The sequence below is a fragment of the Thamnophis sirtalis genome, unplaced genomic scaffold, assembly GCF_051295495.1.
Source record: "Thamnophis sirtalis isolate CommonGarterSnake01/CBP01778 unplaced genomic scaffold, rThaSir2_p1.2 scaffold_9, whole genome shotgun sequence".
In the NCBI taxonomy this organism is placed as follows: Eukaryota; Metazoa; Chordata; class Lepidosauria; order Squamata; family Natricidae; genus Thamnophis; species Thamnophis sirtalis.
In genome coordinates this window covers 2,702,490-2,727,215 of record NW_028261389.1, presented here as the reverse complement: position 1 = coordinate 2,727,215, position 24,726 = coordinate 2,702,490, and the positions used below count along the sequence as shown (strand labels likewise).

General features: G+C 46.9%; 1 protein-coding gene across 1 annotated transcript; it reads right to left on the bottom strand.

The window, feature by feature from the left end:
• CPA2 (carboxypeptidase A2) lies at positions 1-19,135 on the bottom strand. The gene is made up of 11 exons (XM_087722653.1): positions 18,918-19,135; positions 16,595-16,676; positions 14,827-14,961; positions 13,253-13,354; positions 11,816-11,917; positions 7,897-7,998; positions 5,931-6,041; positions 3,445-3,535; positions 2,753-2,952; positions 2,560-2,644; positions 1-1,253 (listed from the first exon to the last, which is right to left on the bottom strand). Exons 1-11 carry the CDS (start codon positions 18,980-18,982, stop codon positions 1,066-1,068), a joined length of 1,263 nt encoding a protein of 420 aa, XP_087578779.1. The 5' UTR covers positions 18,983-19,135; the 3' UTR covers positions 1-1,065.
• Between the last annotated feature and the right edge of the window lie 5,591 nt (positions 19,136-24,726).

Genomic DNA, 24,726 nt, shown 5'->3' with positions numbered 1-24,726 from the left:
GACAATTGGAAGCAGGATTTATTGATAAAGTGCTGGAGAAACATCTCAAGAAGGTTTAATCCAAAATATTAATGTCTAGTTGTCACAGGAACCACAGAAGAGAAGATTTGGTTCTCCACAACATTTGCCTTCATTCCTTAACTGCTAAATATGCTAGAATATCTTGGCTCAATGACCTTCAGACAAGCTGGGACTACAGCGTCCAGAATCCTCCGCTGCTGTCTGGGAATGCTGGGCAATGTAGTCCCCATTCATTCCAGCAAGCTTGCTGCTAAATACGCCACCCTGTCGGGAGGATTCTGGGAGTTGTAATCCAAGCACATCGAGGGCCGTCACCATGAGGCTGTCTTTAATAAGCTTAAACGTATCAGATCTGGACTGCAAAAAAAAAAACACGTAGTGACCACTAGAGGGCAACAACTGCAAAGAGATTTCTGCACCTCTGCTGCCCCCAGTGGCCATTATCTGAATTGACCTATTGATGGTTATTTAAAATCTGATTTTCTCTCTCTCTCTCTCTCTCTCTCTCTCTCTCTGTGGCCATCTGGTTTTTTGGGGCACCAGAATGCTGGAAAATGGCCTGAAAACGGCTCAAGAAATGCCCGAAAACCGGCCTGATTGTGGAGCGTTTTTGGTCCTTTTTTGACCTGTTTCAGGCATTTTTCGGGCTGTTTTCATGCCAAAATGGTTGGGAAACGGCCAGAAAACAGCTCAAGAAATGTCCAAATACCAGCCTGTTTTGGGGGTGTTTTTGGTCCTTTTTTTGGTCTGTTTTCAGGTGTTTGTTGAGCTATTTTCAGGCCAGAAATGGCCGGGGAATGGTCAGAAAACGGCCCCCAAATGACCTGAAAAGGGGCCACAAAATGCCCCCCAAACAGATCATTTTTCCTGGCTGTTTTTCAGGCCAAAAACAGCCAGAAAACAGGCATGGGTGCACCAGCCAACTGGTTTGAGCACTCGGTGCCGAAAAGCTTCGCCATGGCTTGGTCTCTCCTATAATCCGATTCCTGTGAGTGTGATAATTTGAAGCCCAAATCCTGTCTTCCCCGGGGGAACTTCTAGTCCTCAGTAGGGATGGTCCCGCACGTGCTCCATGATCTTCTTCAGGCCCAGCCACGTCTCCTGGGCGGTGGGGATGATCTGTTTGGCCGGCAAGAGGAAGCCGTAGCGCCCCGTGTCTCTCAGCTCAAAGGCGAAGGAGTACTTGATCCCAAAGTCGTAGCTCCAGTCAATGCTTCCACCGCTGGCTTGGTCTGGAAGGAAGACGGCGCAGGAGAAGACGGGTCTAAGCAAACTGGGTAGGTTTGCATCTCTACGGGGCAGGGCCCGGTTCTGCCAGCCACTACAGCCGGTTTGCTCGCGGCTGTGCCACACGCGCACGACAATAAGAATTGCTCTGTGCATGCACAGAAGCACAAAACAAGAGGATAGTACCTGCAGCACTGCGCAGGGAACCAGCTCGGGGGGGCCTGACAGGCCTGGGTCACTGGCGGACTATCCAAACCGGTAGGAACAACTGCTACTGGGCCCCAGAGCCTTAGACCAGGGCTCTCCAAACACTTTAAGACTTGTGGACTTCAATTCCCAGAATTCCTCAGCTAGCCAATACACACGTACATATCCAGGGGTGGGTTCCTGCCAGTTCTAACCTCTTCTATAGAAGAGGTTCCACAAATCTACACTGCCGTTTAGGACCAGTTCCAGCTCTCTCCCTCCCCCCCGCCCGTCCGCACATCATCAAGATGAAGAGCGAGAGGAGGAATTCTGGGAGTTGAAGTCCACAAGTCTTAAAGCTGTCAACTTTGAACACCACTGGGGTTTTTTTTTCCTAAAGGGTTAGGGGTGCGAGGGTCTTGTAACTTGACAGCTTTAAGACTTGCGTGCTTCAATGCCAGAGTTTCTGAGCCAACATGACTGGAGGAGGAATTCTGGGAGTTGAAGTCCACAAGTCTTAAAGCTGTCAACTTTGAACACCCCTGGGGTTTTTTTTCCTAACGGGTTAGGGGTGCAAGGGTCTTGTAACTTGACAGCTTTAAGACTTGCATGCTTCAAATGCCAGAGTTCCTGAGCTAACATGACTGGAAGAGGAATTCTGGGAGTTGAAGTTCACAAGTCTTAAAGCTGTCAACTTTGAACACCCCTGGGGGTTTTTTTCTCTAAAGGGTTAGGGGTGCAAGGGTCTTGTAACTTGACAGCTTTAAGACTTGCGTGCTTCAAATGCCAGAGTTTCTGAGCCAACATTTTGGCTGCTAAGCAAGAGCGTTGTAAAGTGAGTTTCACCACATTTTACAAGTTGGCCACTCCCACCCGGTCACATGACTGCCAAGTCACGCCCACCCAGTCACATGGCTGGAAAGCCACTCCCACAAAGCAGGCCACACCTACAGAAGAGGTTCTTTAAAAATGTTGAAACCCACCACTGATACATACATACATATACACATACACATACATAGAGGATTTGAAGTCCACACCTCTTCAAGCTGCCAAGGGTGAGAAATATCCTAGAACCCCCCCCCCCAAAGAGTCCCAGGCTGAAATACACCCCCCCACACTTACAAATGACGGAGCAAATGGGCCCGACTCTATACTGGGTGCCATACAGGGAGGTCAAGGCGTTGGCGGCTGATTTTCCCACCGTGTCCTAGGAAGGAAAGCAGAAATGAACCCCTTGGATTCCCTTGGGAGCAGAGATGTTCCCCTTCAACTTCCCCCCCCCCTTCCAGACTGCTCCTCTCCTCGGTTCCTTTACCAGTTCTGCCCCGTCTTTGGCCTTGGCGCATGTGTAGCCATAGGGGTACATGAGGAGCTGGGAGTAGCTGTGGATGCTGATGAAAGCCTTGATGTTTCCGTGCCTCTTGACGAAATCCACCACCGAGCGGACTTCGACTTCCGAGTTGGCGCTGGGTCCGCGGTAGGAATCGGAACAGGGGTCATCGCTGGCGCCAGGCCCTGCCAGGGTGGGAGTGCAAAGAGACCCCGTCAGAACACAAGAAGAATCCAAGGTTTGCTTTTATTCAGAGACCCCAATCATCAACTACCGTATTTTTCGGACTATAAGACGCACTTTTGCGTCTCCCCAAAGGGGGTGAAAAGGTCTCTGCGTCTTATAGTCCGAATATTGCCAAAGCCCCATGCACCCACCCACTGGCCATTTTCTGGGCTCTGCAGGCTCCCTTTTCAGGGCTTTTTTCGGCCCATTTTCAGGGCATTTTCCGGCCTATACGTACATGTCAATTTCCAAGATCCAAAGTTTGATCACGTCACCACGGGGACACCGCAACAGTTGTAAGTGTGAAAACCATCACAGGTTACTTTTTTTCCAGTGCGGTTGTAACTTCAAACGGTCACTAAATGGACTGCTGTAAGTCAAGGACTATCTAACACCAGCACCAGCCAATTCAAGAACTCGCTGCCTAACAAAAGAAGCAATGCCTAACTCACCTCCAAAGCCGGCATCCCAGTTTCGGTTGGGATCGACGCCGACACACCGGCTGCCAAGTATTCTGGACCGGGTTTTTCGCCACATGCGATTCTGGATACGGAAGAGAAAGCGGTTCCGTTAGAAGCGACAACAAGCCAACAATAAATGGCCATGGCATCGTGAGGTTCCGGATCAGAGGTTCTGGCTTTGCGGATCAGCGGAGAGGAGAGTGGATGTTACTTGCATGATATCCTGACGTAGGCTTCCCGAGGAAGCATAAATCACAATCTTAGTCCCCCAAACCGCCTTTTATTTTTACGGCTGTAAATGATGGTCATTCACAGTCCACAAGCAGCCTGTGAAGATTCCGACAGATGTCTGCTCGAGTTGCCACAGCCTTTCAGGGGAATGTTATTAAGAGCCGAGGTGGCGCAGTGGTTAGGGTGCAGTACTGCAGGCCACTTCGGCTGACTGCTATCTGCAGTTCAGCGGTTCTAATCTCACTGGCTCAAGGTTGACTCAGCCTTCCATCCTTCCGAGGTGGGTGAAATGAGGACCCAGACTGTGGGGGCGATATGCTGACTCTGTAAACCGCTTAGAGAGGGCTGAAAGCCCTATGAAGCGGTATATAAGTCTAACTGCTATTGCTATGTTGATAAACACCCTCCTTATCTCGCTGGGAACGTGGCCAGGGACCTCATTGCCAAAGGCAGAGCAAGCACCAAACTTAGCACAAACAGAAGTTTCTAGGTTTATTGGATTTATATGCCGCCCTTCTCCCAAGGACTCAGGGCGGCATACAGCATTTTAAAAAACACCTATTACAAAAGTTAAAAAAGGAAATTAAATAAAGTATCCAAAAACAAACCCAATTAATATCAACAATGCAATTTAAAAATCAGATTAAAATTAACAATTAGATCAGTGTTTCTCAACCTTGGCAACTTGAAGTCCTGTGGACTTCAACTCCCAGAATCCCCCAGCCAGCATAGCTGGCTGGGGGAATTCTGGGAGTTGAAGTCCACAGGGCTTCAAGTTGCCAAGGTTGAGAAACACTGAATTAGATTAATCGTTTATTTTATTCTGTTCAGGCTAAGCCGGCTTGCTGGAAAAGCCAACTTTTTAGGGCGCGTCGGAAGGACCGGAGGTCGGGGATTATACGAAGCTCTCGGGGGGCAGCTCATTCCAGAGGGAAGGCGCTCCCACAGAGAAGGCTCTCCCCCTGGGGGTCGCTAGCCGACACTGTCTGGCCGACGGCACCCTGAGGAGGCCAACTCTGTGGGATCGCACTGGACGGTGGGAGGCTGTAGGTGGCCTCGCAGGTATCCTGGGCCTAAGCCATGGAGCGCTTTAAAGGTCATAATTAGTACCTTGAATCGCACCCGGAAGACAACCAACAACCAGTGCAGGCCGCCTAAAAGGGGTGTAACATGGGAGCACCTAGGTGCCCCCATGATAACCCGCGCGGCCGCATTCTGGACCAGTTGAAGCCTCTGGGTGCTCTTCAAGGGCAGCCCCATGCAGGGAGCGTTACAGTAGTCCAGGAACAGGACTTTTCAAAGCTTGAACTAATTGTCCCATTCGCTCCTCTTTTATGTCTTACGGGAGGGGCCAATCACCTCCGAGCCGTACTCCCGAGTCGGACCCTGTTTTCTGAATCGTTCCTGCCCTCGGGCAGCTCTGCGCATGCGCGCCCTGGGAACAGGCTGGTAAATACTGATCAATACTGATCCATTTGACTAACTTACTTGGTTTCAACATAGTTTGAAATCCTGCAAGTAATAAATTAACTGAGATTAGGAATGATGTACATTGTTTAAGTTTTAATAATGATGGGAAGCTGAGCTCAATGTAGAGAGTTTATTGATTTTTCCCGTTTTTCTTTTTTTGTTTTTTTTTTATTCCCTTCTTTTTTCCCTTTATCTTTTATCTTTTAATTTCTAATCTATTTGGTTTTAATATACTCCAGACTGTGCTTGATAAAGAGTTATGCCGGGTATGGGACCTGGGAAGTCGGAAGGGGGTTAGGGAGGGGGGTTTACGGGGGGGGAGGGAGGGAGGGTGGAAATATAGCTTCAATTTTTAAAACAATAAGAACGCACTCGTATACTGCTGCAAGGTGGCGCAGTGGTTAAATGCAGCACTGCAGGCTACTGCTAGATCAGCAGGTCAGCGGTTCAAATCTCACCGGCTCAGGGTTGACTCAGCCTTCCATCCTTCCGAGGTGGGTAAAATGAGGACCCGGATTGTTGGGGGCAATATGCTGACTCTCTGTAAACCGCTTAGAGAGGCCTGAAAGGCCTATGAAGCGGTATATAAGTCTACTGCTATTGCTCTTTTTTCTTTTTTTTTCTCTTTTCCTTTTATTTTCCCTTTTTTTTCATTTTTTTTTAATTTTAGTGTAAAATATAAATTAAATATAGATTAATGTATAGTAGAAAAAAAAATACTGATCAAGACGGGAAAAAACGAGACCCCCTGATGCGATTCGGGATCAGAGACTCACTGTGGTGTGAGAGAAGACGTATCCGTCAGGATTGGCAACCACCAGGAGGAAAATATCCATTTGGTTGAGGAGGGAGGTCAGAGACGGATCTTTCCCAAAGTCAGAAGCAATCTGGGGAGGCAAGAAAAAAATAAAGATTCAAAGTGGGGTGCAACTCCAAGACCCACACTTTCTTGGGGGGGGGGGGAAAGTCGAGGTGGCGCAGTGGTTAAATGCAGCACTGCAGGCTACTTCAGCTGACTGCTAGTTCTGCAGTTCGGCTGTTCAAATCTCACCGGCTCAAGGTTGACTCAGCCTTCCATCCTTCCGAGGTGGGTAAAATGAGGACCCGGATTGTTGTTGGGGGCGATATGCTGACTCTGTAAACCGCTTAGAGAGGGCTGAAAGCCCTATAAAGCGGTATATAAGTCTAGCTGCTATTGCTATTGCTATATGCTGACTCTGTAAACCGCTTAGAGAGGGCTGAAAGCCCTATGAAGCGGTATATAAGTCTAGCTGCTATTGCTATTGCTATATGCTGACTCTGTAAACCGCTTAGAGAGGGCTGAAAGCCCTATGAAGCGGTATATAAGTCTAGCTGCTATTGCTAACTGCTAAGTCCCATCCCCCCCCTCCCAAGCAGGCATTTGCAGCCGTTGACCCTTCTGAGAATCTCCTTGTGGCTTCACACCCAACTTCCATCTATGTGCAGTTCCCATCCGCTTGTGTGTGTGGGGGGGGCAGACAGCCCCCCACCCCATAAACTTTACACCTCTGCGTAGTTAAAGCCTTGTTTTGCACCCCTCAAATCCTCCCACTTCCTTTTACACAAAGGGGAGCTTTGTTTTCCATCCTTATTTTCGCACTTTGTTTGAGGGATAATGTCGCGGGTGTGCACACCAACTTTCGGGATTTCGCAACCTGAGCTAAGAAGCTGATCAGCCCCTCTTCGCACCCCAATATACAGGTGGTCCTCGACTTACAAGTGTTCATTTAGTGACCATTCACAACAGCACCGGGAGGGGGGGGAACGAAAGCAACATAGCCGTTTTCGTGTGACCGTTGCCACCTCCTCATGGTCGTGTGATCAAAATTCAGAGGCTCGGACACAGGCTCATATTTGTGACGGTTGCAGGGTCCTGGGATTCGCTTTTGCGACCTCCTGGCAAGCGAAGTCAATGGGGGGAAACCGGATTCCTTTTAACCCCTGAGTTATGAACTTCACAGCTGCAGTGAGTCACTTAGCGTAAAATGGGGCAAAACTTACTTAAATGTTTCGCTTAGCAGCAGAAATGTTGGGCTCAATGAATGGTCGTAAGTTGAGGACTACCTGATGATGTTACCTAGTTTGGGTCATGCAAGAAAACAAGCGAGCTCAGAGGGAGCCAAGGACTTCCCCAGTCCTTTTCTTCTTCTTCTTCTTCCTCCTCCTCTTCCTCATCCTCCTCCTCTCCATAACCCTACGCCCTCCTAGCACTGATAATGTTTCCTAGTTGGGTCATGAAACGTTTGTAAGAAAACAACCAAGCTCAGAGAGCACCAAGCACTCCACAGTCCTCCTCCCTCTTCCTTCTCCTCCCTTCTCCTCCTCCTCCTCCTCCTCCTCCATCCCACAAACCCCACTCCCCTTCTAGCACTGATGATGTTCCCTAGTTGGGTCATGAAACGTTTGTAAGAAAACAACCAAGCTCAGAGAGCACCAAGCACTCCACAGTCCTCCTCCCTCTTCCTTCTCCTCCCTTCTCCTCCTCCTCCTCCTCCATCCCACAAACCCCACTCCCTTCCAGCTCTGATGATGTTCCCTAGTTGGGTCATGAAACGTCTGCAAGAAAACCACCAAGCTCAGAGACCATCAAAAGATCCCTCATGAGGACTACCCCCATCAGGTGACACCTTTTCTAGTTGCACCCAGTGGGTGTGGTCAGTCCCTCAAGTGGGTGGAGCCAGATAGAAACCTCCCCACCACTCCTATTCCGTAGCAACCGACCTTTTTAGCGGTCCAGAGAGCTGTGGCCTGGGTCACCCATTCCCGCGCGTGAATCCCAGCATCGATCCAGACGGCAGGCCGTCGGCTTCCCCCGGTGCTGAACTGTCAGACAGAATGTGGACTTTTACAAATAATAAAACACCACAAAAATGATAGCCAACGATAGACACTCTCAAATAAAATAACGATACAAAAACTAATTCTAAATCTAAAATGGATAAGAAGTCTCCCGTGACAGAGACAGGTTGCCAAATGTATTACAGATAAGCAGTATAGACAATAATAGGTTTCATGACTACAATATTAACAGATTAACAGAGTTGGAAGGGACCCGTTAAGGCCATCTAGTCCAGTGTTTCTCAACCTTGGCAACTTGAAGATGTCCGGACTTCAACTCCCAGAATTCCCCAGCCAGCGAATGCTGGCTGGGGAATTCTGAGAGTTGAAGTCCGGACATCTTCAAGTTGCCAAGGTTGAGAAAAACTGATCTAGTCCAACCCCACCACCTACCCCAAGCAGGAGACTCTGCCTAAAACCATTTCTGATGTATATATAAAATGTGTCATATAAAATATGTCGTGTTATATAAAAAATGACTAGGGGAAAAAAATGCAACAATATAAAATAATTTGTGCATTTTCAGAGCATCTCAATGCGTAGAAACACAATTTTTCAACCTTGGTCCCTTTAAGAGGGGTGGGACTTCAGTTCCTAGAATCCCTCCCCCCCAGCCTAGAATCCCCCCACCCCTCTTAAATGCAGCCAAGGTTGAGAGCCATTGGTACAAAAAAGAGTTCGGTGCTAAAGAAAATACATTTAAAGCCAAAAATCGGTTTAATTGCTTTTATTAAGCCTGTGGCAGATGACAATTTGTCAAATAAAGCCTTTGGAATCTGTGCAATGCAATCAATTAACCGCATGTCATTGTGTCTTAATGAGTATCTGAATAAAAACTCCCGTTCTGCATTAATTTGCAATTCTAGTTATTCCTCCTCCTCTGCTTTCTGATGATCATAGTTTGAAGTTTTTATATCCTTCTAAGGCAGCAATTTCCCCCTTTTTGTACATGTGAATATACATGTGTTCATTCTTAAGATGCTCTACCAAACAATTATGCATCTCTCTCTTTTTTTTTTAAAGATCTCGGTGATTTAATTCTTGGAATTGTGGTTTTTTTAAATCTATTTTCTTTTTAAATACTGATTTACACATATTATAGAAACAAACTTGATTGGATCTTTCCTTTTTCAATCCTCTCATTTACCTAATCAGGCTTCAGACCCGGTTACAGCACAGAAACCGCTTTGGTCGCATTGACCGATGATCTCTGGAGAGCCAGAGATGGAGGACATTCCTCCATCCTGGTCCTCCTTGACCTCTCTGCGGCTTTCGATACCATCGACCATGGTATCCTTCTGCGACGACTGCGGGAGGTGGGAGTGGGAGGCACCGTGTTGCGGTGGTTCTCCTCCTACCTCTCGGACAGGTCGCAGTCGGTGTTAGTGGGGGGGCAGAGATCGTCCCCTAGGCCCCTAACATATGGGGTGCCTCAGGGCTCGGTCCTATCCCCCCTACTATTCAACATCTACATGAAACCGCTGGGAGAGATCATCCGCAGGCACGGGATCAGATACCATCAATATGCGGACGATACCCAGCTGTATCTGTCCGCCCCGTGCCAACTCAATGAAGCGGCAGACGTGATGAACCGAGGCCTTGAGGCCGTTATGGACTGGATGAGGGTAAACAAGCTTGTGCTCAACCCAGAAAAGACCGAGTGGCTGTTGTGCTTCCCTCCCAAAGATTCGATCAATATTCCATCACTCAGGCTGGGGGGTCAAATTCTATACCCCTCAGAGAGGGTTCGCAACTTGGGAGTCCTCCTGGATCCACAGCTATCGTTTGACCACCACCTGACGGCTGTGACCAGGGGGGCATTCGCCCAGGTTCGCCTGGTGCGCCAGTTGCGACCCTACCTGAATCGGGAGGCTCTCACAACAGTCACTCGGGCCCTTGTGACCTCTAGGCTGGAATACTGCAATGTGCTCTACATGGGGCTGCCCTTGAAGAGCATCCGGCGACTTCAGCTAGTTCAGAACGCGGCCGCGCGAGTGATCGTGGGTGCGCCTCGGTTCACCCACATAACACCTATCCTCCACGAGCTGCGCTGGCTACCTGTCGATCTCCGGATGCGCTTCAAGGTGTTATTAGTCACCCATAAAGCCCTGCATGGTAGTGGATCTGCGTACTTGAGAGACCGCCTTCTGCCAATTACCTCCCTGCGACCAATTAGATCACACAGATTGGGCCTCCTCCGTATTCCATCGGCCAGCCAGTGCCGGCTGGCAACTACAAGGAGGAGGGCCTTCTCAGTAGTAGCCCCGATCCTTTGGAACGAGCTCCCCGTGGAGATTCGTACCCTCTCCACCGTCCAGGCCTTCCGCACAGCCTTGAAGAACTGGCTAGCCCGTCAGGCCTGGGGACAAGGATAGCCGCCCCTCCCGAATGATGAATGTATGTTGCTTATTACTTTTATTATATGTGTCTATGTCATTGTTTGTGTTCCCCCTCCCTGATTTTATGTGAGCCGCCCTGAGTCCCCTCAGGGAAAAGGGCAGCCTACAAATGTTAATAAAATCTAATAAATCTAAATCTAATCCATTTTACATCACAGCCAAATTATTTTCTTTCATTATTTTCCATTTTTTATACTTGTTTCTTCTTAATACATAAACAATATCTTCAATTGCCCCTTCAAAAATTACACCAAATTATCATTTCATGTTTCTCTATTGGTCTATTTTACTATAAACAACATATAGCTTCAACTTAAGTTTGAACATAGAGAGCATCGAAACTACCCGCCTATGGATGAAGCATGTAAACAGGGATACCCATTGTCATCGGGGCACTTGGCACCATGTCCAAGAATTTTATAAGATACACCAACAAATTGCAGCTTCCTGCAATAATACTAGCGGAACTGCAAAAGACTGGGCTACTCGGAACATCTTATATTTTAAGAAGGTCCTTGGTTGATACCTAGGAGGCTGGTAGCAAACTGTATCAACCATTAGCACCAGTCAATGGTGTTTGCAATGCATTTTTGAATGTTCAGTTGGCTGAGTTTCATGTTTAATGAATAAAGTATTTTTATTACTATTATTATTATTATACAATTGTATCACAGCGGCCAGTTGTTTCGCCAGATTTGTCATTGGTTACTAGTCGGGCCCCACCCAGGGGCCTAGGATGTCATAACGTATTTTCGTAATATGCGTGCAGATCCAAGCAGTGCGGCTTTTTGCATTTGACTGATGGTGATTTTGTCAATTTTTAACTGTTTTAAATGTAATTCCAGTGCTTTTGGAATAGCACCCAGTGTGCCAATTACCACTGGAATTACCACTGCTGGTTTGTGCCATAATTGTTGAATTTCGATTTTTAAGTCCTGGTATTTTGCGATTTTTTCATGTTCCTTCTCGGCGACCCTGCTATCACCTGGTATTGCGATGTCTATGATTGTGACCTTATTTTTCTCAACCAGTGTGATGTCTGGTGTATTATGCGCCAGTATTTTGTCTGTTTGTATACGAAAATCCCACAAGATCTTGACCATCTGATTTTCGGTGACTTTTTCAGGCTGATGTTCCCACCAGTTTGTTGCTGTTTCAATATTATAATTTTTGCACAAATTCCAATGGATCATTTGTGCTACTGAATTGTGCCGCAATTTATAATCAGTCTGCGCGGTTTTTTTTACAGCAGCTGAGTATGTGATCAACAGTTTCATCAGCTTCTTTGCAAAGTCTGCATTTGGCATCATCAGAGGATTTTTCGATTTTGGCCTTAATGGCAATAATAATAATAATAATAATAATCTCAAGATTTTAATACACAGACAGAAATACTGTAGTACCTTCAGGACAAAGAGGGGTCGGTTTTCATAGGTCTCTCCAATCTGGAGTTTGCTCACAATCTCGGGGTGCTCGGCCGCAATATCATCCATTGCTCGATAAATCTAAGGAGGATATAAAAGAGGAGACAGGTAGAATTTGGGGGGGGGGGGCAGATAGAAAAGGATACACCTGGTGGAGTAAAAACCACCTTGTAAAAAGTTAAATTTTAATACACAGTTTGATGTATAAGCTGCTTTTTTGGTCTAGAGTCTAGACCAGCGTTTCTCAGACTTGGCAAATTTAAGATGAATGGACTTCAACTCCCAGAATTCCCCTGCAGCAAGTTTGCTTTAAGATGCCTGGGCTTCAACTCCCAGAATTCCTCAGCCAGCATGCTTTAATATAAATGGGCGTCAACTCCCCAATTCCCCTGTAGCATATTTGTTTTAAGATGTCTGGACTTCAACTCCCAGAATCCCCCAGCCAATAGGCTTTAAGGTTGATAGACTTCAACTCCCAGAATTCAATGGCTACCTGGGGAATGCTGGGACTTGAAGTCCACCCATCTTACTGTTGCCAAAGTTGAAAAACTCTGGTCTAGATAGAGTTGCGGCCTTTGAAGTCACCTGTCAATCAGGGGCCTGTATAGAGGGAAGGTCCCGAAAATTCGAGGCGATGGCCAAATGCATGCGACTGAATGCAACACGGCTTAAAAAGTTATTCGCCGGTAGAGTGGTGGACGCCATCTTGACTTTTTTGCCACCGTAGGTCTGGTTCCTATGCTCTGGGATAGGAATCGTCACCTCATCAATAGCAATAGCAATAGCAGTTAAGACTTATATACCGCTTCATAGGGCTTTCAGCCTTCTCTAAGCGGTTTACAGAATCAGCATATTGTCCCCAACAACAATCTGGGTCCTCATTTTACCCACCTCGGAAGGATGGAAGGCTGAGTCAACCTTTGAGCCGGTGAGATTTGAACCGCCGAACTGCAGATAACAGTCAGCTGAAGTGGCCTGCAGTACTGCACTCTAACCACTGCGCCACCTCGGCTCTCCTCACATCCCTGAATGATGGACACGTGTCATTCATCATCCTTCCCGCCCCAAAAACGAGGCCATCTCCACCCAAACTGCAAATCTTTTGGTTTATTTATGCATTTATGCATTTCTCAAATGTCTTGCAGTCACCGGAAATGACTCTTGTTCTAAGAAGCTTCCTTGCCTAGTGGTTAGCTAATTGCCACCTTCGGTTCTCACCTCCGTCGCTTGCAGTAAGCGTGTTTGTGTAAAGCCAGGTTTGGTTCACTTAACAACCACCTTGCTCAGCGATGTAAATTCTGCTCTCCCCCCCCCTTCCCGTGGCGGTCGTAAGTCGAGGACTCCCTGTTCTATAACGGTTCCTCTGCGTGAGGGATGGAAGCCCACTGTGAGCCAAGCCGTTCTCAAGCGACTTACGGTGTCCAAGTTATGGTAAGCGCCGTAGTTAAAATCCCTGCTGCTCCCGGATTCCCGTTGCCGGTTGAGGTGCATCTCGCGAGATTCTTCGTCCAGCAGGGCCTACAAGGAGAACGGTGGCAGGATTTGAATGTGGCTACTCTAGAGACAAGGAGGACTGGGACTAGGGGGGAGATGAAAGCAATATTCCATTATTTGAGGGTCTGCCCCAAAGAAGAGGGGGCTCCAATTAGTTTCCGAAGCACCAGAAGGCGGGACAAGGAACAACGGATGGAAACTAATCCAGGAGAGAAGCAAGCTGGAATTAAGGAGAAACTTCCTAAAAGTGAGGACAATTCGCCAGTGGAACTGCTTGCCACCAGAGGTTGTGGGGGCTCCATCAGTGGAAGATTTCAAGAACAGATTAAGCCACAATTTGTGTGATATGGTTGAAGAATCTTCTGCTTGAGCTGTGGGTTGAACTAGAAGACCTCCAATGTCCTTTCCAGCTCTATTCTGATTGATTGATTGATTACAGAGATCCTGTGTTTCCCCGAAAATAAGACAGGATCTTCTTTTGACCCCCGAAATAAGCGCTTGGAGGTCTTATTTTCGGGGAAACAAGGAAGTCAGATTTGTTCTCATGTTGTTGGTCACCGATTGTGGGTGAAGTTGTGCAGGCCACACACTCTCCCTCGGCGTGAGGGTGGAAACATTGGTGGGGAGAATGCTGGGTGTATCACCTGGATTATTCACAGCAAAGTTTCTCAATTTTAACAACTTGAAGACGGACAGACTTCAACTCCCAGAATTCCCCAGTCAGTTTTGAGATAGGCGGAGTTACTTCAACTCCCAGAATTCCCTGGCCAGCCATCCTGACCAGGGAATTCTGGGAGTTGGAGTAACGCTGCCTATCTCAAAACTGACCGGGGAATTCTGGGAGTTGGAGTAACTCCGCCTATCTCAAAACTGACCAGGGAATTCTGGGAGTTGGAGTAACTCCGCCTATCTCAAAACTGGGGAATTCTGGGAGTTGGAGTAACTCCGCCTATCTCAAAACTGGGGAATTCTGGGAGTTGGAGTAACTCCGCCTATCTCAAAACCGGACTGGGGAATTCTGGGAGTTGGAGTAACTCCGCTTATCTCAAAACCGGACTGGGGAATTCTGGGAGTTTGGAGTAACTCCGCCTATCTCAAAACTGACCGGGGAATTCTGGGAGTTGGAGTAACTCCGCCTATCTCAAAACTGACCAGGGAATTCTGGGAGTTGAAGTAACTTCGCCTATCTCAAAACTGAACGGGGAATTCTGGGAGTTGAAGTAACTTCGCCTATCTCAAAACTGACCGGGGAATTCTGAGTGTTGGAATCCATCTATCTTCAAGTTGTTAAAATTGAGGAACCCTCATTGACAGGAACACAAGTAAACCTCTCACAACTCAACACGTCAGCCCACCTCACCCTACTCCCCCCAGTGCCCAGACGGAGCATGATTGTTATTGTGGTTCTTAGGGAGAGGAGCGATGGGACGTGTGGTCCAAGTACCGTGCTTGAGTCCCTTTTATTGATTGTTCCTTTTTGCCCCCTTCCATCATACCTGCACGTCTTCGATCAGGATTGAGTACTCGATCCGGTGTGACTCCAGAAAGACTTTGACCGCTTGGAGACAAGCGAAGGGCACCTGGAGATCGACCGGTTCTTTGGGGTGCGAAGGAGACCGCCAGAAATTCAGCTGAGGAGAAGAAGAGAAAAAGCCAGAGAAGGAGGCAAGGTCACCTCAAAATATGCCTTAAAAAAGAGAGAAATCCTCACGCACTCCTTGACATACGGCCATTCATTTAGCGACCGTTCAAAATTACAATGGTGCTGAAAAAAGTGACTTACGACAATTTTTCACACTTACAAACCTGTTCTGACTCCCCCCCTCCGTACGGTGAGTCACGCCGACACAAGATTACTCCTAGACAATTTATTCACAGTAAATTAACACACCGACAAGACTTTGGCAGCAACCCAGACTTCCACAGATAAGAAATACACACAAAAACTTCTCTAGCTTTAGTATAATAGTTGTGTCCTGCAAACAGCCTCCTCCCAGAGTCTCTTCTTATATACTCTCCTGGGGGGAGCCTAATCACAACCACCTGGCCCCAATTATCTTCTGTATCTCCGTAGTTGCTGTCGGCGCTTATCTGCCCGCCTTTGCCTGGCGTCCGGGACCAACTCCCTTAGCTCCTCCCCACTGCTCCAGGGCTTGACATCAGGGACCAACTCCCTGTGGCTTTCACCACTGCTCCATGCCTCAGGCGCCTCCTGGTGGCCAATCAGCCTCTCTGGTCCCTGCTTGGAGTCTGAACCCTGTCCAGGGACCTCCACAACTTCTAGAGCCGACTCATAGGGCCCCTCGCTGTCGGAGTCTGTTTGCAGCTCCAACGGCTCCTGCTGGGCCACAACACAAACTGTTGCAACTTCTCAATGGTCACGGGGTCAAAATTCAGACATTTGGCAATCGGTCCGTATTTATGGCGGTTGCAGCATCCTCACCATCATGCGATCAAAATCCAGACAACTCTTCCTCTCCCTGCCGGAAGGACTTGTAAGTCTGCAGTGAGACTGTTTTGTTGCCGCTACTCCTCGTAAAGCAATCTTTGAGTTCCCTTCAGAGGGTTTTGTTATGTTTGGGCAGCTGGGCCAGAACAAACTGCCTGAAGCACTAGGTGAGGATGGATCTATAGGAAATATTGATCACTCCTGTCTCTTTATCCCCCACTGCAACCCTATCGGCCCACTTATTTTGGGATGCAGAAGGCCAACCCAACCAATACTTAAAGAGATGCACACCTCCACACACTTGCAACCCGTTGGACAACTTAGCAGGAAGTTAAACCAGCTGTTCTACACACCATTCTACCCTTCATTCTGGGAGGTTTCAACTCCTAGGTGTAAGGTCAGAATTATTAATTTAATCAGAATGCAGCTAGTTCTCAACATACTATTTATTTAGTGGCTGTTTGAACGGCACTGAAAGAAGGGACTTATGGCCAGTGTTCACACTTATGACCATTGCAGCATCCTCACGGTTCCGTCATCAAAATTCAGACTCTTGACAACTGACTCCTATTTATGACGCTTGCAGGGTTCCTGTGGCTCCCTTTTGCGACCGTCTGATAAGCAAAGCCAACGGGGAGGCCGGATTCACTTAACGACCGTGTGGCTCGCTTAATAACTGCAGTGACTCCCCTTTACCATTGTGGCAAATAAGGAGGTAAAAACGTACTTCACCACTGCCTTGCTTAGCAACAGAACCTTTGGGTTCAAATTGTGGTCGTAAGTCTGGGATTGTTACCCTGCGTGAATGGACACACCTGGAGATGCTTCAGGCCTCCCAATTCTTTGAGCAGCTCGATCTGTTCCTCGTTGCGCGGCTTCATGCGAAGGACCTGGTGACTGAAAGAGCCAAAAATCAAAATAAGAGCATTAATGTTTCGTCATGTTTGACCCATTGACCCATTGCTGGGCATTCTGTATTCTGTATTTTACCTTTTAGCAGGTAAAACTCCAACTGGTTGTGGGAATTTTGGAGATAATGACACCACGGGCAAAACAGGTGGGCCTTTTGCAAATGTACCTGACAGTTGGAAGGGGCCTTGGAGGTCTTCTAGTCCAACCCCTTGGTCAGGCAGGAAACCCTATACACCTTTTCAGGCAAATGGCTATCCAGTCTCTTCTTAAAAACCTCCATTGACGGAGATCAAAGTTTAATGCATATAAAGAGGATATATATAATGTACTAATACAGAAGGATTCGGTAACAGAATTAGTTAAAGATTGTATGATAAAGTGGGCTCAAAATATTGAAGAACCAATAATGTTGGACACATGGGAAAGAATCTGGGTAAGAAATGTGAAATTTACACAAGCACAAAACCCGAGAGAAAAATTTTATAAGATGTTTTATAGATGGCACTTAGATCCTAAAAAGCTGGCTTCTACGCATCCGAATGTACAGCCTAAACGTTGGCGATGTGGTTCTCTCAATGCTACGTATTTTCATATATGGTGGACTTGTCAAAAGGTTAAGGCATTTTGGATAAAAATGTGGTGGGTTATGCAAAATATCTTTAAAAGAAGGATAAAGTTTACGCCTCAGTTATTCTTACTAGGTATATGTACTGACTTTACAGCGGTAGAGACTAATTTGATTCTGCACCTAATAACGGCAGCAAGACTGTTGGTGGCGCAAGACTGGAAGAAGGAAGACTTGCCTACAACTCAAGAATGGACATTGAAAGTTACAAATTTAGCCGAGATGGCTAAAATATCGGCATAGCTTAAAGACCATTCAAATGAGAGATATAAACGAGACTGGAAAAAAATGGATTGACTATATATACATTGATGGAGTAACCACAACTTCTAGTGGCAAGGAGTTCCATAGGTTAATCCTTCTCAGTGTTAGGAAATTCCTCCTTAGTTCTAAGTGGCTTGTCTCCTTGATTAGTTTCTATCTGTTGCTTCCTGTCCTGTCTTCAAGGTGCTTTGGAGCAGGGGGGGGGTCTCCAAATCTTGGCAACTTTAGGACTGGTGGACTTCCTGGCTGAGGAACTCTGGGAGTTGAAGTCCACCAGTCTTAAAAGTCGCCGAGGTTGGAGACCCCCCCCCCCTGCTTTGGCGAGAATAGGCTTCAATAGAACAAAAATAATTTGATTTCTTCCAAAAACCAGACAACATTCTGAATACAGTGAAGGATTGCATATCACATTAAACCTGGATTTATTTAACTCTTTCATCTATGGAGATGGTCAATCCTCCAGATCATGGTTTGTCCCCAAGATGCGACTTTCTTGGGGGGGGGGGGGTTCCCCTTAAAAACATTTTGTTCCTCCTTTAAGAAGCTTCTCAGAACCGAACAGGACAAGAAGCCACACAGATGGAAACTCATCAAGGAGAGAAGGAACCTAGAACTAAGGAGGAATTGACAGTTAGAACAATTCACCAGTGGAACTACTTGTCACCAGAAGTTGTGGGTGCACCAACGCTGGAAGTGTTTAAGAGATTGGACAACCATTTGTCTGAAATGGTAGAGGGCTTCCTGTCCGGGCAGCGGGTTGGACTAGAAGACCTCCAAGGTCCCTTCCAACTCTTGCTATTCTGCTAAGAACTGAAGCAGCTTATTGGATGACAAGCTAAACGTTTTCAACCACATAAGCCGCAAAGTTCACAAGTGCCTTTTTTGGGGGGGAAAAGCATCTTTGGGGTTAACTGTGTTTTATAATTCAGCCGAGTTGCCCGCAACACACATTACAATGATCGACAAGCAAGCAAAGCATGTTACGGTTTAACCTAATGCAGGAAATCTACCGCATTTGGGACCCTAGAGTTGGAAGGAGTTCCTGGAGGTCATCTAGCCCAACCCCCTGATCCTTGCAGAAATCCTCATCAAAGCATCCTCCTCCGCTAACAAATCCAGGAAGGAGAACCCACCAACACACGAGGCCAGGGGGGTCTCCAAATTTGAAACTTTGAGACTGGTGGACTTTAACTTCCAGAATTCCCCAGCCAGCTATGCTGGCTGGGGAATTCTGGGAGTTGAAGTCCACCAGTCTCAAAGTTTCAAATTTGGGGACTCCCTTCACTAGACGATTGGTTGATTCCAACCCAGGCCACGATGCAAGCTAGCTAGCTCACCCTTCAAACGTTTCCAGGCTCCAGGCGACCCCGAGCAAAACTCCAAACCACAGGATGAGCTTCATGGTGGGAAAAATCCAGAAACAGGATCCCGGAGTGAGCTGTATTTATGGGACCGGATCCCCTACTTATCTACTCTTAGGTTACGTCCTAAAAGAGTTCCATCTGCCACAATTCCCAGGGACGAACAAACAAACTCCCTTGCAAGAGCCGGCCAACCACAACAGGAATGCGATAATAATGTCAGGGGAGAGGAATTGTTTGATTAGTAACGTAGGTGTAGCTACACACCCCATTCTCGAGTGGCCCAAGGCGAGTTTGACAAGGGTGGATGTGTGACTCAGGAATCTATTGTTTTTCTCCTCCTTGGGGGACAAAAAAAAATATCACAATTTTAAGGGCGGTTTGACTTATAGGATCCACCTAACCTCCCAATAAAGTGATAGAAATCTGAGTCGGCTTCCTTCTCGTCTTCTTTCAACGCGGGAATTTTTCTCTTCCCTTCTTCCTCCTCAATGTTCCCTCTAATTTTTTTTCAGTGGGATCGGAAAAGTACAGTGTTTGAGCTGCACGGTTTCATGCTTGAGCACCTAAGAGAGCCACAGTTTGAACTGCTGCCACGTCTGCTGGACATTTGCGCAACCTTCCAAGCGTCAAGCGCCGATTGCGAGCGAGGTTTCAGCCCGAGGAATGCCAGGCATGAAAAGTGCCACTCAAACACTATTCTTTTCCGCTCACCCTGGAAAAAAAAAAAGGCTCTCTGCTCAGCTTTTACATTGTTAGACTGGCTAGAGAGAGACATGGCACCAACAGGGTCCTGGGTCCTGGCATTTTGCAGGCAACCCGTCCTCTCACATCCCTTTGGAATGCAACCCATCACATGTGAATTAGATTTTGCCAGTTATCCTATTAAAAAGATAACGCTATTATTCTAAAATACGACTAACTCAATATTAAAAACTGTAAATATGTAATGCTGATAAATAATAGCAGTAATTGTTATTTAGTACGATTAAAATCAGTATTGATATATCAATATAATATCTAACAAAATTGACAATAAACACTAAAATAACAATACAAATATATAATGTGGAATATAAATGTAATAAATATAATATATAAATGCAACATAAATGTAATAAAATAATTTGTCATGAAACTCTCCCCCTTTAAAGTAGTAAGATCAATTAAATAGTCTAGCAAGTTTGGACAATATGCTATATGTTATGTTACTTAAGAATATATATACCTCAGAATCAGATACAACATCCACATCATTTCCAACTGAGTCAATAAAATCATATGCCATGCCAAAACTATTTTAAATAAAGATATGGAATTAATCAAGTCTTGCATTTATTTTTCAAAATGAATGTACAATTTTTTTATTATTTAAGTTTTGTACCCTATCTTTTCTAACTAACGTTAACTTTAAAAAGATGTTACATCAGACTACAATACAAGTAATTAAATGAAGACTAAAATAAGTGTTTTGGCATATGGAGCTTTTTATATTTCTTTCTTATATTGCTTCCTTAGTTGAGAACTTGCTCCTCAGCTTACTTACGCATTAACTGTTTGTTGCTTTTATGGTTTATTCATTCACTGCTCCATCTTCAGTTTTTTTCACAGGGGGCAGGGCTTCCTTCCTTCCTTCCTTCCTTCCTTCCTTCCTTCCTTCCTTCCTTCCTTCCTTCCTTCCTTCCTTCCCTCCACTCCTTTGGCCACCAATTTTGATCCAATTCGCAATTCGTATACTTTTTCTACCACCATCTCATCAAGCGGAATCTCACACACACACACACACACACAGACACACACACGTTCTTTGGGGGGGATGTTGAATTACTCCGCCTCACAGCAAAGACGCGGCGCAAAGTCGGCGCAGCATGTGTTCGGCCCCCGCTTACGCCGAATCAAATCCGCGGCCGGCGGGACCAGGGGGTTGCATTGCAAAGCCGCCAGTCCTCTTGCTTCTTCTCCTTCTTTGCCGGTGAAGCCGGCAAAGCTCCCGCTGGCGCCCCCGCCCACGGAAGCGGCGGTGGTGCCTCCCCCTCCGCTCGGAGCACCTCAGCTGGGCTCTGGGTTACCCCTGCCCCCGCCTCCACCTCCGCCGCTTTCCTACTAGCTCCCGCGGCCTCAAAAGCACGGCAGAGGAGGAAGGGGGAGGGATAACGCGGGGGCCAGCTCAGGTGCTCCGCGTGGAGGGAGAGGCACCACTGCCACGGGCGGCTCATCAAAACAAGTCTGGGGAGGTCCTTTGCGGGCGGCTAGTTCTAGCCGCCCGCAAAGGACTTCCCCACGTTTGCTTTGGTAGAAATCTCTGCGCGGCAGTTAGAAACTGCTGCGCGGGGGTTTCTTGCCAGGTGCGCGGCCGCACAGCCGCGCACCTTAGAGAGAACAGTGTTCCTCCTGCTGCTTTCCAATTCCAGAGAATAACAGAGAATTCATTCACCACCCATGCTCTTCAGCATCACCCTTTAGAAGGAAAATCCAACTAGTGGTAGGAATTTGGTGGATAATTACACCGTGAGCAAAACAGGTGGGCCTTTTGCAAATGCATTGCAGAGTTGGAAGGGGCCTTGGAGGTCTTCTAGTCTAACCCTCCTGCTCAAACAAGAAACCCCATATAAGTAGGTATTGACTTACAAGGGGAATTCTGGGAGTGGAAGTCCACCCATCTTAACCGTGGCACGACAAAACCGCGCTCGACTAAAGCGCGCCCGATTAAACCGCGTCGCTGATGTCATCAACAGGGCGACAACAGCGCGCGCGGAGAAAGAAGGGCGCTTTAAATAGCGCTTTGAAAGCAAGCCGATTCAAGTTAAGGTAAGGGTTAGATTTAGGGTTAGGGTTAGGGTTAGGGTTAGGGTTAGGTTAAGGGTTAGGTTTAGGGTTAGGTTAAGGGTTAGGGTTAGGGTTAGGTTAAGGGTTAGGATTAGGTTTAGGGTTAGGTTAAGGGTTAGGTTTAGGGTTAGGTTTAGGGTTAGGTTAAGGGTTAGGTTAAGGGTTAGGTTTAGGGTTAGGTTAAGGGTTAGGTTTAGGGGGGTTAGGTTTAGGTTTAGGGGTTAATTGTAGGTTTAGCGTTTACAGCGTGCTTCTGTCTCCGTGCCGTTGTCGCCCTGTGATGACGTCAGCTACGCGGTTTCGTCGAGCGCGCTTTAGTCGAACGCGGGTTTGTGGTGGAACCCATCTTAACATGGCTGAATTTAAGAAACGCTGCTTTAACTTGGCTTCTTTATTACTAAGTTTTGAAAATATCTGGCTTTTTAATCATTTTTGAAGGCCTGAGCATTGTTTTTGATCCATCCTCTGGGATCAAAATCCTTTATTCTGGGCTTGATTGCTAATAGTGTCTTGTGTTATTGTATGTATGTATGTATGTACCGTATGTATGTATTGGTTAATAATGTTGTTCAGAACTGAATAGTATGTTTGAAGCAGGATATAAGCTCAGCAGATAAATGTGCAGAGAACTGGAAACTTGAGGCTAAGCCGAGTTTTTGACAGCAGCCTTGTAAATATAAACTGGGGAGACAGAATAAACGAACTAAATGTGCAGAGAACTGGAAACTTGAGTCTAAGCCGAGTTTTTGACAGCAGCCTTGTAAATATAAATTGGGGAGACAGAACAAACGAACTGAATTCAACTGCAAAATGAAATATAACCAGGATGAGCTGTGCATAATCGCCTTTCTGTGCTGAGATGAAAGAAAACACACCGGCAAGGATTATGCATCGCGTTAAACTACGATGTGGCTTGTTCCATTTGGGTTTAATCGGCTCAATGACCCCAGAACTATTGTGGTTTACAAACAAGGTTTCTATTTTGAATGGAACCGACTACAGTTAACTAGCCGCCACACAGGAAAGTGTGCAAATGCAGTCCTTGAGTCACACTCAGATTTCAAATGCATTGGCAGCCTGAATCTACCGCTCCTCCGAGTGGGCACTTTTTTTTTTCCTTGAAGAAAAAAAAAAAAATATATATATATAAAGAAAAAGGAAAGAAGGATGCACAATGCAACTTCAAATAAACCCAAGACCCTTCGGAGTGTATCGGCATCCTTTTCCAATGATAAGAATTTGTCCACTTTATTTAACTAAACACTGAGCTGAAATATGCTGTACAGCTGTCACAATTCACAGCCTGTCCAGCCTTGAAGGGAATCTGGCTGGGAAATTCACACCCCCGAAACACACGGACACAAGTCCTTCAAGGTCAGGCTATGGAGTCTGGCAGCCAAGCAGCCTTTTTAAAGGCAAAATGTTTCCCTCGAGTCTAATGAATGAGATGCCAAACCAGCAAGATTCACGACCCTGCAGTGTTGATATAGAGCATTGTAAAGTCAGGCGATGTACATCGGAGGTCTCCAATGTGGCCCCTTTAAGACTTGTGGACTTCAACTCCCAGAATTCCTCAGCCAGGCTAGGGAATTCTGGGAGTTGAAATCCTCAAATCTTCCTATATGAATGGCTGGGGAATTCTGGGAGCTGAAGTCCTCACATCTTCCTATATGAATGGCTGGGGAATTATGGGAATTGAAGGCCTCACATCTTCCTGGCTGGCTGGCTGGGGAATTCTGGGAGCTGAAGTCCTCACATCTTCCTGTCTGTCTGTCTGAGGAATTCTGGGAGCTGAAGTCCTCACATCTTCCTACATGAATGGCTGGGGAATTCTGGGAGCTGTAGTCCTCACATCTTCCTGTCTGTCTGTCTGAGGAATTCTGGGAGCTGAAGTCCTCACATCTTCCTGTCTGTCTGTCTGAGGAATTCTGGGAGCTGAAATCCTCACATCTTCCTGTCTGTCTGTCTGAGGAATTCTGGGAGCTGAAGTCCTCACATCTTCCTGTCTGTCTGTCTGAGGAATTCTGGGAGCTGAAGTCCTCACATCTTCCTACATGAATGGCTGGGGAATTCTGGGAGTTGAAGTCCTCACATCTTCCTGTCTGTCTGTCTGAGGAATTCTGGGAGCTGAAATCCTCACATCTTCCTGGCTGGCTGGCTGGGGAATTCTGGGAGCTGAAGTCCTCACATCTTCCTGTCTGTCTGTCTGAGGAATTCTGGGAGCTGAAGTCCTCACATCTTCCTACATGAATGGCTGGGGAATTCTGGGAGTTGAAGTCCTCACATCTTCCTGTCTGTCTGTCTGAGGAATTCTGGGAGCTGAAGTCCTCACAGTTTCCTGTCTGTCTGTCTGAGGAATTCTGGGAGCTGAAGTTCTCACATCTTCCTACATGAATGGCTGGGGAATTCTGGGAGTTGAAGGCCTCACATCTTCCTGTCTGTCTGTCTGAGGAATTCTGGGAGCTGAAGTCCTCACAGTTTCCTGTCTGTCTGTCTGAGGAATTCTGGGAGCTGAAATCCTCACATCTTCCTGGCTGGCTGGCTGGGGAATTCTGGGAGCTGAAGTCCTCACATCTTCCTGTCTGTCTGTCTGAGGAATTCTGGGAGCTGAAGTCCTCACATCTTCCTATATGAATGGCTGGGGAATTCTGGGAGCTGAAGTCCTCACATCTTCCTGTCTGTCTGTCTGAGGAATTATGGGAGTCGAAGGCCTCACATCTTCCTGTCTGTCTGACTGAGGAATTCTGGGAGTTGAAGTCCACAAAGTGGCCCAATGTACATTCACCAATCCACAACCCCTCCAGCTGGGTCAAAAACAACACCGTGATTTACAATTCATCTTTTATTGATACGGTTTATCCCGGCAAGCCCACCAAGCCAGCTCCTCAGTGCCCCCCCCCCACCCAAAGCGACTTGAACAGCACGGGAGGGGTCCCCGGACGGCCTCTTTGGCCCGGCC

Coding starts and splice junctions, on each gene's coding strand:
- CPA2 (XM_087722653.1), bottom strand. CDS start 18,982: ATGAAGCTCATCCTGTGGTTTGGAGTTTTGCTCGGGGTCGCCTGGAGC. Junction 14,962..16,594: donor GAGGCCTGAAGCATCTCCAG/GTGTGTCCATTC, acceptor TCTTCTCCTCAG/CTGAATTTCTGGCGGTCTCC. Junction 6,042..7,896: donor CTCTCTGGACCGCTAAAAAG/GTCGGTTGCTAC, acceptor TTGCCTCCCCAG/ATTGCTTCTGACTTTGGGAA.